General features: G+C 33.4%; 1 protein-coding gene and 1 long non-coding RNA gene across 5 annotated transcripts in view; one reads left to right on the forward strand and one right to left on the reverse strand.

The window, feature by feature from the left end:
* Positions 1–13,545, forward strand: part of LOC122519102 (integrin alpha-PS2) — a 51,937-nt gene that overhangs the window by 217 nt on the left and 38,175 nt on the right. For 3 of the 4 annotated variants that reach the window (XM_043638324.1, XM_043638323.1, XM_043638325.1), the window contains exons 2-3: positions 181–391; positions 13,077–13,198. In XM_043638324.1, coding sequence (XP_043494259.1) covers positions 213–391; positions 13,077–13,198 — 301 coding nt within the window. In that variant the 5' untranslated portion in view covers positions 181–212. Of the gene's footprint in view, positions 1–180; positions 392–13,076; positions 13,199–13,545 lie in introns of those variants that run through there. The other variant, XM_043638326.1, reaches the window with a different exon arrangement.
* Positions 200–1,324, reverse strand: LOC122519125. Its single transcript, XR_006304257.1, has 2 exons — positions 1,023–1,324; positions 200–849 (listed from the first exon to the last, which is right to left on the reverse strand). It is a non-coding gene; the product is annotated as an uncharacterized LOC122519125 (long non-coding RNA).

The following is a 13,545-nucleotide window of genomic DNA, read 5'->3' on the forward strand; positions in this document are numbered from 1 at the left end:
TTCTTTTTCATTTTAATTAACTATTAATATCTTCTTTCTTCTCGTATTTGGGATACATGAATATACGTGTAAACGTATGAGAGTGATTAAAAACCGTAAAAAGGAAAAAAGAGGAAAGTGGTCATCGAGAGTGAATGGAAAAAAGATTCTGAAGAATTTTTGTTGTTTTGTTGTTATCAGGATAAATAATTCAACGAAAACAATTGGAAAACATGTATTCGAAAATATTTATCGGTTTACTTGTCTTCCTCTTCGTTATCATTGGTTCTCCACCTAACACCATCGAAGCTTTCAACGTCGAAACTAAACACTATGCGATTTATCGCAAAGAGTTCAATTCTATGTTCGGCTTTGCTGTTTCATCTTATCGTGACAAATCCGGACGAGGATGGTGAGTTTAAATTTTGTCTTTTTTTGTCGTTCCTTACTTCGCCTTTTCGAATTTGCCGCGGTTTTTCATACTGGCCCGCGCGCCTTTTCTTCATCCTACTCTTCTTCTTCATCCCTTTCTTCTAATCAGATCAATAGAAACGTTTAAACGATTGCTCTATGATTTATCGTTATTGAGATTGTAACCGGCAAGATCGATCATAAATCCGTTTAATATCGAGAGATTGTATTTATTAAGAAATTATCCTTGAAACTTATAATAGTTTAATTCAACGAGCTTGATGCGCTTACAAAACAAACGCATATAGAATTAAACTTATCTCTGGTCTATAGATTAGTTGAATCAACGTCACGATACTGGAAAAAAGTTCGATTCATCGTGGCTCGAGCGCGTCAGCATGATTGAATCATTGGTATTTAAGCATTCTCAAACCTTGGAAACGTATTTTCTACGAACATCTGCAAAAGAATATTATAATATTATATACAATCCCAGCACATTAAATCCATGATAAAAAATGTTTTTAATATTTTTTTATTTTAATTAGAAATTTAATCATCTCGTTTAAATTTCATTAGCCCATTCGAACGAATCTCTTCGCGTAACTTTTTGTCCCGTCAACGGGCGGTACCTAATATTCTGGTCTGCTCTTCGATTGGTAGCGAGAATGGTCCTAGTTTCTTTTTTCGCGTGTTTCAATCATCCTCTCCTAAGAGTGTTGAGTTATCCTCTCCCGATTCTCTCTTCATTTCTATTTCTTTGATTTTTTTTTTAAAAAACGTCGGTCCAACAAATAAGACTCGAATCTCGCGTGACTCACGCTCGCGACGAGCCACGAATAAACGTTTCTACTCCGGTTCTACTCCTGCTCTACTCCCGCGGAGACGACGAATATAAATAATACTGGCGGATCGTTGAAACGCGAACTAATGCCGAACGATTACGTCGATGACGCCTAGTAAAACTTATCTATCTTACCAATATCTTCTTTCATCTATAAATTTGTATATATACTATGTAGGGTTGAAAAGTTTTGAGCTTATTCTTTTCCAAAAGTTCGAAGACCACGTCGAAAAACAACAGTAAGTTTGAACGAAACGTAAATTGTTTCTATGTTAAGTTTCACCAACCCACGTATACATATATAATTTTTATCGATTTTGAAAAAAATATATGCAATACATATATTTAAAATATAAATCGGTAAGAAATTTTGAAGAGACTCTCTATATATACCTTGTCTGAAGTACCTGAATATCTTTCTTCGTACATAAGCTTTTGAATATTTTCATGATGCAATTATCTTTAATTACTTATATATATATATATATATATTATCTTTATATATTTATAATTATCTTTTAATTATCTTTGTAATTATCTTTAATTACTTATATATATATTTGAGGGAAAAAATAAACGATGAATCGTGGACGATGTGAAATCACGCGAGAAAGAGAGACAATCCTCTTCTCGTATAGACAGGAAATTCGGATTACGTGATACATGCGTTCAAACAAGATATGTATATAACTCGTGGCTACTTGTATTTAGGCTAATTCTCGTAGAAGCTTTAGCAACGTTTATCTTCGTTAATCTGCAGTGAGAATGAGAGACTCTGATATGACCTACCTGAAATAGAATTTAATTGCATGATATTTATAATCGAAGCTCCACGACCCGTCGAGGTATATCGTCGTAACGCTTTATAGTAACGGAAATGCGAAATTCAATCCTCCTCGAAACGCTTTTTCTACATTTTTTTCATAACTTACATGCATGCTTAAACACAAATACACAAGTATATATATGTATTTGTATGTGTGTATATGCGTGTATCTACCTAAGAAGGTGCTTACTTACGTGGCTGAATCGTGTAATCGTATCCGCGATTTTCTTTTAACGAGATCACCGACCGGTCGTAAGAATAACGTACCACGTTCAACGATGAGAGGGCCACTCTGATACAGGATGTTAGATCATCGCTGGGCCGTTGATCACGTGGGTGGTTCATCGTTCTCACGTGTGTCGCTCAGCTCTTAATACCTTCGTGTAATCTTCCTGTTCGATCTGTTTTTCTTACCTTCCCTTTCGAATATGTACTTCGAACGAAGAAAGAAAGCAAGCGAGGAAGATACACGTGCTACTATTCTTCTTTCAATAATCTGATCCTGCCTTATTCTTGGTCACATGCTTCTATTCTGGATTTCGAGGAAGCTAAGTGGAATTGAAGGTTAGACCGACCCCCCCGTAGCGGTCTTCACATGCATATGTTTGCGGATGCGATCTAATCTTTGTGCTAGCTAGTTAACTACTCAGCTTCTACGCGCCGATATTTCCTTTATTTTCTAAAGATATCTCCACTATCCGTATAATCATGTATTTATAAATTTATATATATCTTTGAAAACGTTTGCCTTGTCGAGTATTATCGAAAAGAAATTGAATATTCGAGATTATTCGGATATCAACGAATTTCAAACGTTTCGTTAATACGCGTGCGATCTGATAATTATCTCGAAATTGAATTTATTTCTATGAAATTATTGTGCAACCGGAATTCTTCTGACACATCCAATATTTCGAATAAATCCTGTCCAAATAGGATGAGACAAGTGATATTAGTAATTTAAACGATTCGAGAAAATCATATGACTCACCACCAACAGTTATAGCTTTTATTCTTTTAAAGGAAACTCGAGGTGACGCGTATTTGTTGCCCGGTGATGTGTCGCTTTTTCTTGGATTTGCTAAACAAACTTATATCATTTAATTAAATGTCTACCATTTCTAAAAAAAAGTACGGGAGATTTATTTAATCAGTTGGAAAACAATGATCATTTGTTCGAATCACTAACTCGTTCTAAATTGTTTCGGAATATAATCGGTCTTCTTCTGGGTCCTTTTATTGTTTACGTCAATGAGATATTAGACAATGATGGAATGCATGGAAAAAGAGGATGTTCTTATTAATAATGTATTCTGCTAATGAGCGAAAAGTGATTCTCCTTTGTGAGCGTTGACTGTTGTTAACACTTTTTTACTGATATTCTAGGAAGCATGCCTACGTTATCGCTGCTCGCTTCCATGAAGATAAGGATGCTTTACAGTTAAAATGGAAATTCCACTTTGAATTCTCTTTCGAAGTTTTCGTCTATCTTTAGAAGCAATTATTTCTCTCTTTCTTTCTTTCTTTTTTGTCTTTTTTTCTTGATTACTAAATAATCTTATCTTGTAAACGCATCAAAGTATATAACTATCCATTTATGTATGCATTATACATAAGTATTAGTATTATATTTTTTTAGAAAATTTTCAATCGACCGATAATTATTTATAAATTCGTTCACATTTATCGGTACTCTTTATTCGGCGAAAAAAAGATAATCAAAGAAATGTATCCTTTAACATTTGCCGCACTTTCCATACAGTAAACGAAGCGTGACTCCAGGAAACGAGGATTCAATTTCCTCGATATTTCCGGTCAAAAGAATGAAACGAATATGTCAAGGGTTTGACCATTGCAAGTTGAGAGTTCTTTTTTCATTTATGATCGGTTTAAAAAGATATAAAACGCATTAACCCAAAATAACATGAATAACAGACAGAAAGAAGAAGAAGGGTGATAGTTAATGCAAAAGGAAAATAAATAAGGATCGCGTGAGGCACGTGCCTGAAACTTTGCTTATGTCATTATCCTAACGAATGAGAGAGTCAGCAAGCATCGGGCTTCTTACCTTTAGAACACGTTAACGCGTGTGATCACGCGATGCAAAAAGAACTCGAGCCCGCCCGACCTTCCTTCCTTACAAAGCCTGATATATCCAATAGAAGTTACGATAAATGATTTTCTGTTTGTCTTTATCTCATTTTTATATTCGTCTTATTATTATAGATAGAAATCAATTTTTTATGCTATAAAAATATTTAATTTTTTATATCAAATTTCAACAAATTACTTGCAGCGATTATTATTCATATTTCATTTTTAAAACGAATAAAACAGTTTATTGCTTTATTTTATTTATTCCTGATTATAGAACGAGACGAATTTTGGATGTTACAAAAATATTATTTTTCTTTATTTTACTTTGAATTTTCTTTCGTTTCATTCTTTTTTCCGTGTTAGCCATATGTATAGTTTCGTTCATTAGACATCACTCCATCGAAATGACTTTGTTACTACGGAGACTTTGCCCTGACACATGTTTCTACTTCCGTGGAGAAGAACAAACGAAGGGTCGAATTCTGCACCGGACGACCTAAGTACGGAAAAGCGTTTTACGAGCATCCTACCGAAGATTTATAGTTCCTCTTAGGAAAAGAATAGAGCCGGATAGAAATGAGCGAGAAGTGTTCTTTCCTTTTTGGTCTTTCACTAATGCACTCTTGCAAATATATACACTTTAAAGGAAAATTATTCAATAATTTGAAAATAAACAAGAATAGGAGAAGTGCATCACGACATTGTTACGTAAGATCATCGTGATTATCGATGATGTAAAAGCAAAAATGGGTTGTTTATTAATTCAACTAAATTGATCTAATTAAAACATTTTTTTATCGAAGCACAATTATTATTTTTGTACACTGTAAAAATAAAATTTCAGTTGATATTATCGATCTCGTATTTTCTTTCGAAAAAGTCTTCACAAAATAAAACGTTTTTTTTCGATCGATGATGCAGTTTCTACGAATACTATTGATGCTTTTGTTCTCGCATGAATAGCAACGTCAGTTGTAACATACGCAGTGAAATGCTGTAGGTTAGTTCAGAGTTTTGCAAGGTCTGTTACACACATGGCCGATGACCATTCTACGGTTGCCTTTCCAAATATGTTCAGAAAAGTTAAATTCGTGGATCCATAAGAAAGTCATCCGGTGGTCATCTTGGATTATATAGCAGGAATAAGATCGATGTCATGTAAAAAATAGAACTTGTATCTAAAAAAATGATTTTATATATATAAACCTGTTTACTTTAGAGAATATTTCTAATATATTATTAGGTCATTAAGTATGAAATGTCCGATTTTGAATTAAAAGTATTCGTTTCATACTTAATCTTCCTCTTTTTATTAGGACTTTTTGTCCTGTTATAATAGCTTTTTTATTGCTATTTCTCGGAGCGATTTATTGTTTTTACCGAGGGTAGGTTGCTAGGCTCAACCTCGAATCCTCTCCTTTTTATCTGAGTTTGGGGGACCAGCTCTAGATGTTAACTAGGCTAAGTCTTGGCGTCAACGGCACACGGTATTCCTAAAAGCAGTTCATCCATCCAATTACTAACCGTGCCCAGCGCTGCTTTGACTTAGTGATCGAAAGGGAACTTGTGCTGTCAGCGCGGCATAGCCATACTTAATGATCTAATATATGTAGGTATATACGTGTATAGTAAATGAAAAAAAATGTAATATTTCCATTTTAATCGGGACATAAAAATCGATAGAAACTTTGACATATTATAAGTGATATTTCTATATAGATTAGATTTTGTTTTGTTTTGTTTTTTTTTTCTATGATAAAATAGAAATCAAATTATCGAAGATAAAATGTAGGTATTCGCGGTACGTCGACTATTCTTACGATCAACATAAACATTGTATTTTATGGATACAATACATTAGCAGGATACCTGTCTTGCCTATTTTGCGGTCCGACAGATTGGAGACATCGATAGTGAAATTGTCAAGGAGTAGCACGCGGGAATCGTGTTACTCGCGAGCGCGAACTCGTACTGTCATGTTTTGAGCATACGCACGATTTCTCAGAGATTCCTCTTCGTACGTATGTATCTATGTATCTTTATATGCACGCATGTATCTATGCATCTATGTATATATGTATACATGCATGCATATATGGATGGAATAGGTATATATTTACGTACTCGATTTTCTTCACAGTGAAAGCCGATTTTACCGTGTGCCGTGTCCGTGAGAAGGTACTCCTTTTAAAGTAGCAGAGACTTGAGACGCCGATATACGCCTCCATTCGCGTGTTACATCATCGACTGATTGCGAGCTACACTATACAGTTAACCGCCTTACTACCAAATCATTTTCTAATACACCGATAAGGAAGGTACACCTTACCAACAGACATATCATTAACTTACGTTAAACAGAATCCTATTTAATGTAAGGCCTGAATTCTTTCTCACATTACTTTTCCCTATATGCTTGCATGTGTGTTTGATTGTTTGTATTGGTTTGAGTACTTAAATATTTAAGTGCATAAGTATATACAGAAAAAAACAGTTGTAACTATTGCAAAGCTGATATCAATAAGAATGCTACTTGGTATCGATTAGTTTTGCTCGTTTCTCGATTTTACCGATTTTTATAAAATGTCTTATTTGAATATTGCAGATACACGTATGATAATATTTATCGGAAAAGAATTAGTATTTTATTTTGTAGTAATTTATATTATTTGTTTCATAATCAATAAAACATTACACATAACTCTAGTCACGATTTTTCAAGTACTTGCGATAACCTGAAAAAAAAATACTTTTAATAACAGTTGATCTGTTTTTGATTAATTATACATTGTAATAAAAAAAAGTTCGAAAAAAATTTTTTTTTATGTTTCTTAAGGCTACCTTTATTTTTTTAAATGGCACTTAGTATTTTTGACTTTACAGTATTACAGCCCATATTAATACGAATTCAATAATATAGTATACTATGACCTTTGGATGACCTTGAAAGCAAAGAAATGAAAATTTTAACAAAAAATTATTTTTCTTATCACCGACGAACAAAGGGCACAAATGCTTTTGAAAACAAAAAACTTACTTATGTGTGTAATTTATTGTTACTTATACAATACACAACTCCGCCTGCATGATCGCTGGACGGATCAAGGTCAGCGATCATGTTGCCGGTCCTAAGCCCGGGAAAAGGAGGAAGGTTGTTGGATCAGGTTAGCTCCCTACCCAACGTAAAAAAATTTGCGGCTCATAGAAACGACACTCTGTCTATTAGCAGAATGGACAACAAGAATCGGCAGAATTGCACGGGATAAATCACCGATTGGCCGCAGAAGTGCGGGGCGCCCACGAAAACGATGGTGCGACAATTTAACAGTGCAATAGGCAGAAAAACGTCGTTACGAAACAGGCAACTTGCCTAAATTAAAGAATGAAGAAGAAGAAGATACAATACACAAACAATACCACAGTGCTGTTTCGGGCTTATATACAGTCGAAAGTTTATGCTGTTACATTAGAAAATAAGGAACATTTAAAGCAGCGAATCCGTACACCATGCGAAGAACTTCGCTACGACAGTATCGTAAGAGCAATTAATAGAAATTTACTACGTAGAGTGGAATCGTGCCTACAAGAACATGGATTTCAATTCGAACATTTAATGTGATTTTTAAACGAAATCGTTTGCGTTCATATAATCAAGGTTCTTGAATCGAATGTAATTTCAATTCTTTTCATAATAAATGGTCAAGGTCATCCAAAGGTCATAGTATACTATATCGTTGAATTCGTATTAATAATGGCTATAATACAGTAAAGTCAAAAATACTAAGTGCTATTTAAAAAAATAAAGGTAGCCTTAAAAAACATTAAACAAAAATATTTATTCGAATTTTTCTCTATTACAATGTATAGTCAATCAAAAACAGATTAATTTTTGTTTAAAGTATTTTTTTGCCAGGTTATCGCAAGTACTTGAAAAATCGTGACTAGAGTTATATTGGACACCCTGTATATATATGCACAATTACTAATACATACACTAAATACATGCATTACTAATTTTCAAAGGAATCGTCCGTGAGTCTTCGGAAAATGTTATCTCATGTAACAGTATATCGCGATAAGTTAGGCGAACTCCTAGATACTGCATGGGATATGCAAAATGCTCTCGACGTTTGAGACCCGACAAAATTTCTCAGAGATAAGGTGAATACGTTATTGCATTAGGCTAGCGTATCCGCATTAGACTCCTTCGTGTACTCTTCGAGGAGTAGCTAACAATAAAGTTTTACTTCTCGTATGGAGTAGTACCAACGGACCGGAAGGCGTATCTACCTGGTTTTAAATTTCCTAGCACGCACCCGGGAGCTTCATTACCATATACGCGTTCTTCGTAAGAAGAGAGAGAAGAAGAGAGAGAGAGAGAAAGAGAGAGAAAAATAAAAAGAGAAAAGTCACTGGAAGTTCGCTGAACTCTTGTAGGTTAATCGAAAGATTTCACTCCAAAAATCTTGCCTATCCGTTTCTTCGTTCATACTATTATATTTCGTGTTTAAGAGATTTTCTACTATCGATAGGCGTTAGTATTTTACGAGCCTTTAGAATCTTGAACACAATACCTGTTGCATATAATTCGTTTTCTACCATTTATACAATTTTTTTCTATGATATAAATTATAGGTCCTTTTTGATTTATATTTTGCCTCGTGAGAAAGAAGCTTCGATTTAAATGAAATTTCATTAATAAAGAAAAATATGATATAATAGTTAAGTATTATGAAAACTACGTATATCAAAGAAACGCGAAGGTATTCTCAATGAGGAAAGGTAATTCGCGTTAGTGAATACTAAACGTTTGATTTTTCGTGGTGGGTTAAGCGAACGTGACAATTTCCACGCTTCCTACGAAAAAGTCTTCCCCACGATAAGGACGTTAAATATTACGTGATTTCCGTTCTGAAAGTAAAAGCTAGAATTATAATCGGTGTCACTTTATGAGCCTTCATTTGTATAATCGTTGTGCCGTAAATTCTTCCTTATTTGTATATTTCTTATTCCTAAAAGGTTCAACATCGAATATAGTCTTTTAATGATAATAATGATATATCTTTCTAATAACATAATATACACCTAACAGTTAGGGTCGGCTCTAAGCTAATGAACAAAAAGCATTTAACTAATGGTACAATGATTGTAAGGTATCAACACGGTAAAAAACAAATAGTATTAAAAAAATATCAGAGTGTCGAAACATCGGTGGTACTTGTAACCAATTTAATACAAAAATTTTATTGCAAAAACTATTGCTTTTAACATTATTTTGTTATTAAGTGTTCAAACTGATCGAGGAGTGCAACATATCATAGAATCAGCCTTTCTAATAATTTGTGTTAAAGAATTAGATTCGAAAGTTTTCTCTTCATTTTTGTTTGTTAGTTCGTTTTTTTGTAAATTTTTTCTTTTTTTTCTTTTTTTTCTTTTTTCGAGAAAGATCAAAGCTAGAGATTCTAAGGGAAAACGGTGCTTCGGCATTGAGCAATTCGCCAAGAATGGCTTCCATGCAAGACGTCGGATGTGTGTGTGTGAAGCCGTCCGATTTTGCCAAATACGGGATTACAAATGCGCTTCTGTCCAGCAACCCGCCATGATATAAGTCAATACAGCAGGCAGTTTCTCGTTGCCTCTGCCATCGTGCGAATAAAAGACCCCGACGATATTTATTTCCCAATACGATAGACGATGTCACGATAACGCTTGATTTACACCGAACGACAAATCGCCGTCTAATTCGCGATCTTCGACCTTTGCGTAAACGAGAAATACGAAAGAGAGTGAATTTCTGAAAAAAAAAAGAAAAAAAATATCATCGGAAGACACGAACTTTTATCTTTATTTCTTTTTAATTTGGTTTGCATCTTTATCTTTATCTCCGTTATTTCTCAGTGAATGAGAATAATTTTACAGTACGCGAACAAATTTGAGGAATAATAATAATGTAGAACTGGTATTTATCGTGTCAGTAATTTGGAAACATTTTTGATTAGTATAATATTTTAAATAAATAGTCAGTATTATTATTTTTTTTTTAATAAAATTTTATCAATATGGCGGTATTTAAACCAATAAATAAGATGCGATTTTATAGTGAAACTTAATCATCATTTATACTGAACAAAATATTCATAAAGTAGATCATTTATTTTATAAAAAATTTATCATTAATAAATAAAAAAAGGCTATAAAAAAATAATGGTACTGATGAAAAATATTTAAAAATAAATCTCGAATCGTATATGCAGGTGTATTTAAGCGATTGTAAATTTGCATTATCTACTGTGACCAAGGCCAAAGTGGAATATAATAACGTCGAGGTGGACGCACGCTTATGGAACTTTAGCCTATTCAAGGATAAACATTAAGAAGAGACATAACACGTTCATATGATTCACGTTATTTTAGCTGTGTATCATAAAGACGCGCTATACTTTATTTGGTGATATTCGTGCTCAATCGTTTGAATAGAATATTTTCCAATCGGTGATTATGAATTTCATGGAGAAAAAAAGACACGTTTCCCGATTTTCTAACAGTTTCGTGATTCAGCGAGTGACGTCATCCTTACAAATAAAATGTCAGATCTATAAATGTCTCGCGTTTACCTTCGTTCGTAAGAGAAACTAGTTTTTGAATCGATTTCATTTAGAAAATCGAATTCGTGGTATACGTCATATATCGATGATTGTGGTTCTTCACGAATGCAAGAAAAAAAGAAAAAACAGAAAGAAAAGAAAAAGAAAGAAAGAAAAATGAAGTAGGCGAGAGCAAGGCCTTCGTCAGGTTCGACCCACGCGCTTTATTAACGAGACACATGCGTAAAGTTCATTGAATATTAGCTCACAGTGATCGCCTCGAATTTTCTCTATACGGAGTTCCGAAGTTTTTGTTGTTTGCAATAAAAAAAAAAAAAAAAAAAATTATAAAAAAGAAAGCAAACTTCGAAAAAAAAAGGATTGTTTTGTTTCGTTTTTAGAACAGGTAAACGAAACTTTTAATTGAGATACATTTCCTTTGATAATTTTTTTACACTGTAAAAAAAAATAAAATCACATTTTTTTTTCCTTTATATTTTTCCCCCTTTAATTTTTCTTCTTTTCCCTACCATCGTGACTATTCTTTATTCAGCTGATTCTAATTTAAACGTCGTTACGAGGCACAAGCGTGCCACCGTCAAGCGCTCATTAGCGTCGCCTCATACATATTTTGTCGGTCGTTCTATTTATTGTTATCTGTCAATGTGATCTACGCTACTCCGCCATTGCTTCTTTAAAGATGTGTACGAATTACACCGAGCGAGTTATGAATCGTTTACGCTTATATAACTTTTTCGCATAATCGACTCTTCTTCTTCTCCTTCCACGTGTTTCGTGCTCACTTTTACAACCATAAGTACATATGAGCGAGTGAACAAACAAACGTGTGGGGGACTCTTTACCTACACACATTGCATCCTAGTCGTGTGCTGCAACAAAGAAGCTAAAGTATGCCAAGGTTGTTCGATCTGTCTAGTAGATTTTCTCAGATTTTTTAACGTTCCTTCGTATGTATATTATAAAAAAAATTATTTTTAAAGAAGAAAGCAAATTTATTTCTTATTATAAATATTTGGACTTGTGTGTATTGTTGTACGCAAATGAATGTTAAAAATTTATTAAATAAATTGAAATTTAGATGAACTATTTAGATCGATCATTGGTTTGCTCTTATTCTTATATATCTTATACATAACATATATGTTTATATATACATGCATGTATCGATGTTAAAAATATCACGATATTCGTTCGAGGCCGTTTAGAAAAGCACGGACACTTAGAATGATTAGAACCTGTTATAAATCTGGGTTAATGCATTAGTTTGTTGACATTGATTTTCATGATTAGAACGACTTATTGAATCATCGTTCTTGAAAAAAGAAAATTACAAATGACAGAGTATCGATTTAAAATAATATTAATTATAAGGTCGATTATTTCCTTTTTAATCTTTTCTATTTTTATGCTGCAATCTTTGCATTCTTTTGTCTGACACACCCTTATCGAATAATTACACGATCAATTATCTCATCTAATATCTTCCTTGGTATTATTAACATCAAAAAAGAAAAAAAAAGAAGGAGAGAAAAAACTATTTTCTCTTTTCAACGCTGAGTAGATTTGCCTCCGCTCGAATTTCGAAGGGCAAACCCGCGAGAAATAAATTACACCTCGACTTCCTTCCTATCCCCGGCTAACGACCGCATTCAACGTCGATTCGTATCCATTAGGAAAAACGTCATGTCGATGATCCTTCAGTCAATAAAGATAATGGCCAATTTGGCACGTCGAGTCGACGACCGGTGGCGTCATTAACATAATTGAAGGTGTCAGGAGTTTCGTTATTTTCGTATTTTTAATTCGTTCATTTTTTCATTCTTTTACACATCGAAGAAACTTATAATCTTAATTTTTCCCCCTTGGAAAATAATATTTTTATATTATAAATACTTCGCAATTATAATTCTATTTATTTGGTCAATATTTTTCAATCAATATTATTATTATATTTTCAATCAGATTTTTTTATCAATATTTTGTAAAATATACTGCAATGTATATGTAATGTTAAATATAAATAATAATTTGTCAGTATTTTAAATATTAGATGATCAAGATTATGTCAAAGTTGCATTAGAGTTCGTACCGATATTTTGTCATATTGATCACTAATTGAAAATATAAAAAAATGTTTTTATATACGAACATAATTAATAGCAACCCATAGTTGAAAGCTAATACGATATATGTACGTTACAAAATCGTCATAAAGAAAAGACACTAAAAAATATTGTCAACAATTCGTTCTATTAGTAAGAATATGATGCCAGAAATAATTAAACTAAAAATAATTTGTCTATTGTTTTCACAGGGCGATTGTAGGAGCTCCGGAGGCCGATACATCGCAAACAGGCATCTACAGGGGTGGCGCGGTTTACAGATGCGACATTGCAACCGACAACAGATGCGACATCATCCACTTCGACGATAAAGGTAAGATTATTGGCGACAGTAACGTAGGTAAGACTTGCAATCATGTCCAATACTCGTGTCACTCACGAAATTTTATCGTCGATCTCTCGAAAGAAAATCGATATCAAAGCCGTCGAGATGGCAAATTGTTGATTCTGGATCAACGATCGAAAATCGATCGCGACAGGACCGGTTTTGTATAATTTCTTCGTCAGATTCGTAAAATGTATTTACACATACGTACATACATATATAATAATAATAACACATAAGTATGTATGTACAACTTGGTATCTTCTTCCTTTGCTTTGCGCACCTTTAAATTATTACGTTCAAAACCGACAACAACGGTGAAGACGGACAATAGA

The sequence above is a fragment of the Polistes fuscatus genome, unplaced genomic scaffold, assembly GCF_010416935.1.
Source record: "Polistes fuscatus isolate 324 unplaced genomic scaffold, CU_Pfus_HIC Scaffold3, whole genome shotgun sequence".
NCBI classification, from domain to species: Eukaryota; Metazoa; Arthropoda; class Insecta; order Hymenoptera; family Vespidae; genus Polistes; species Polistes fuscatus.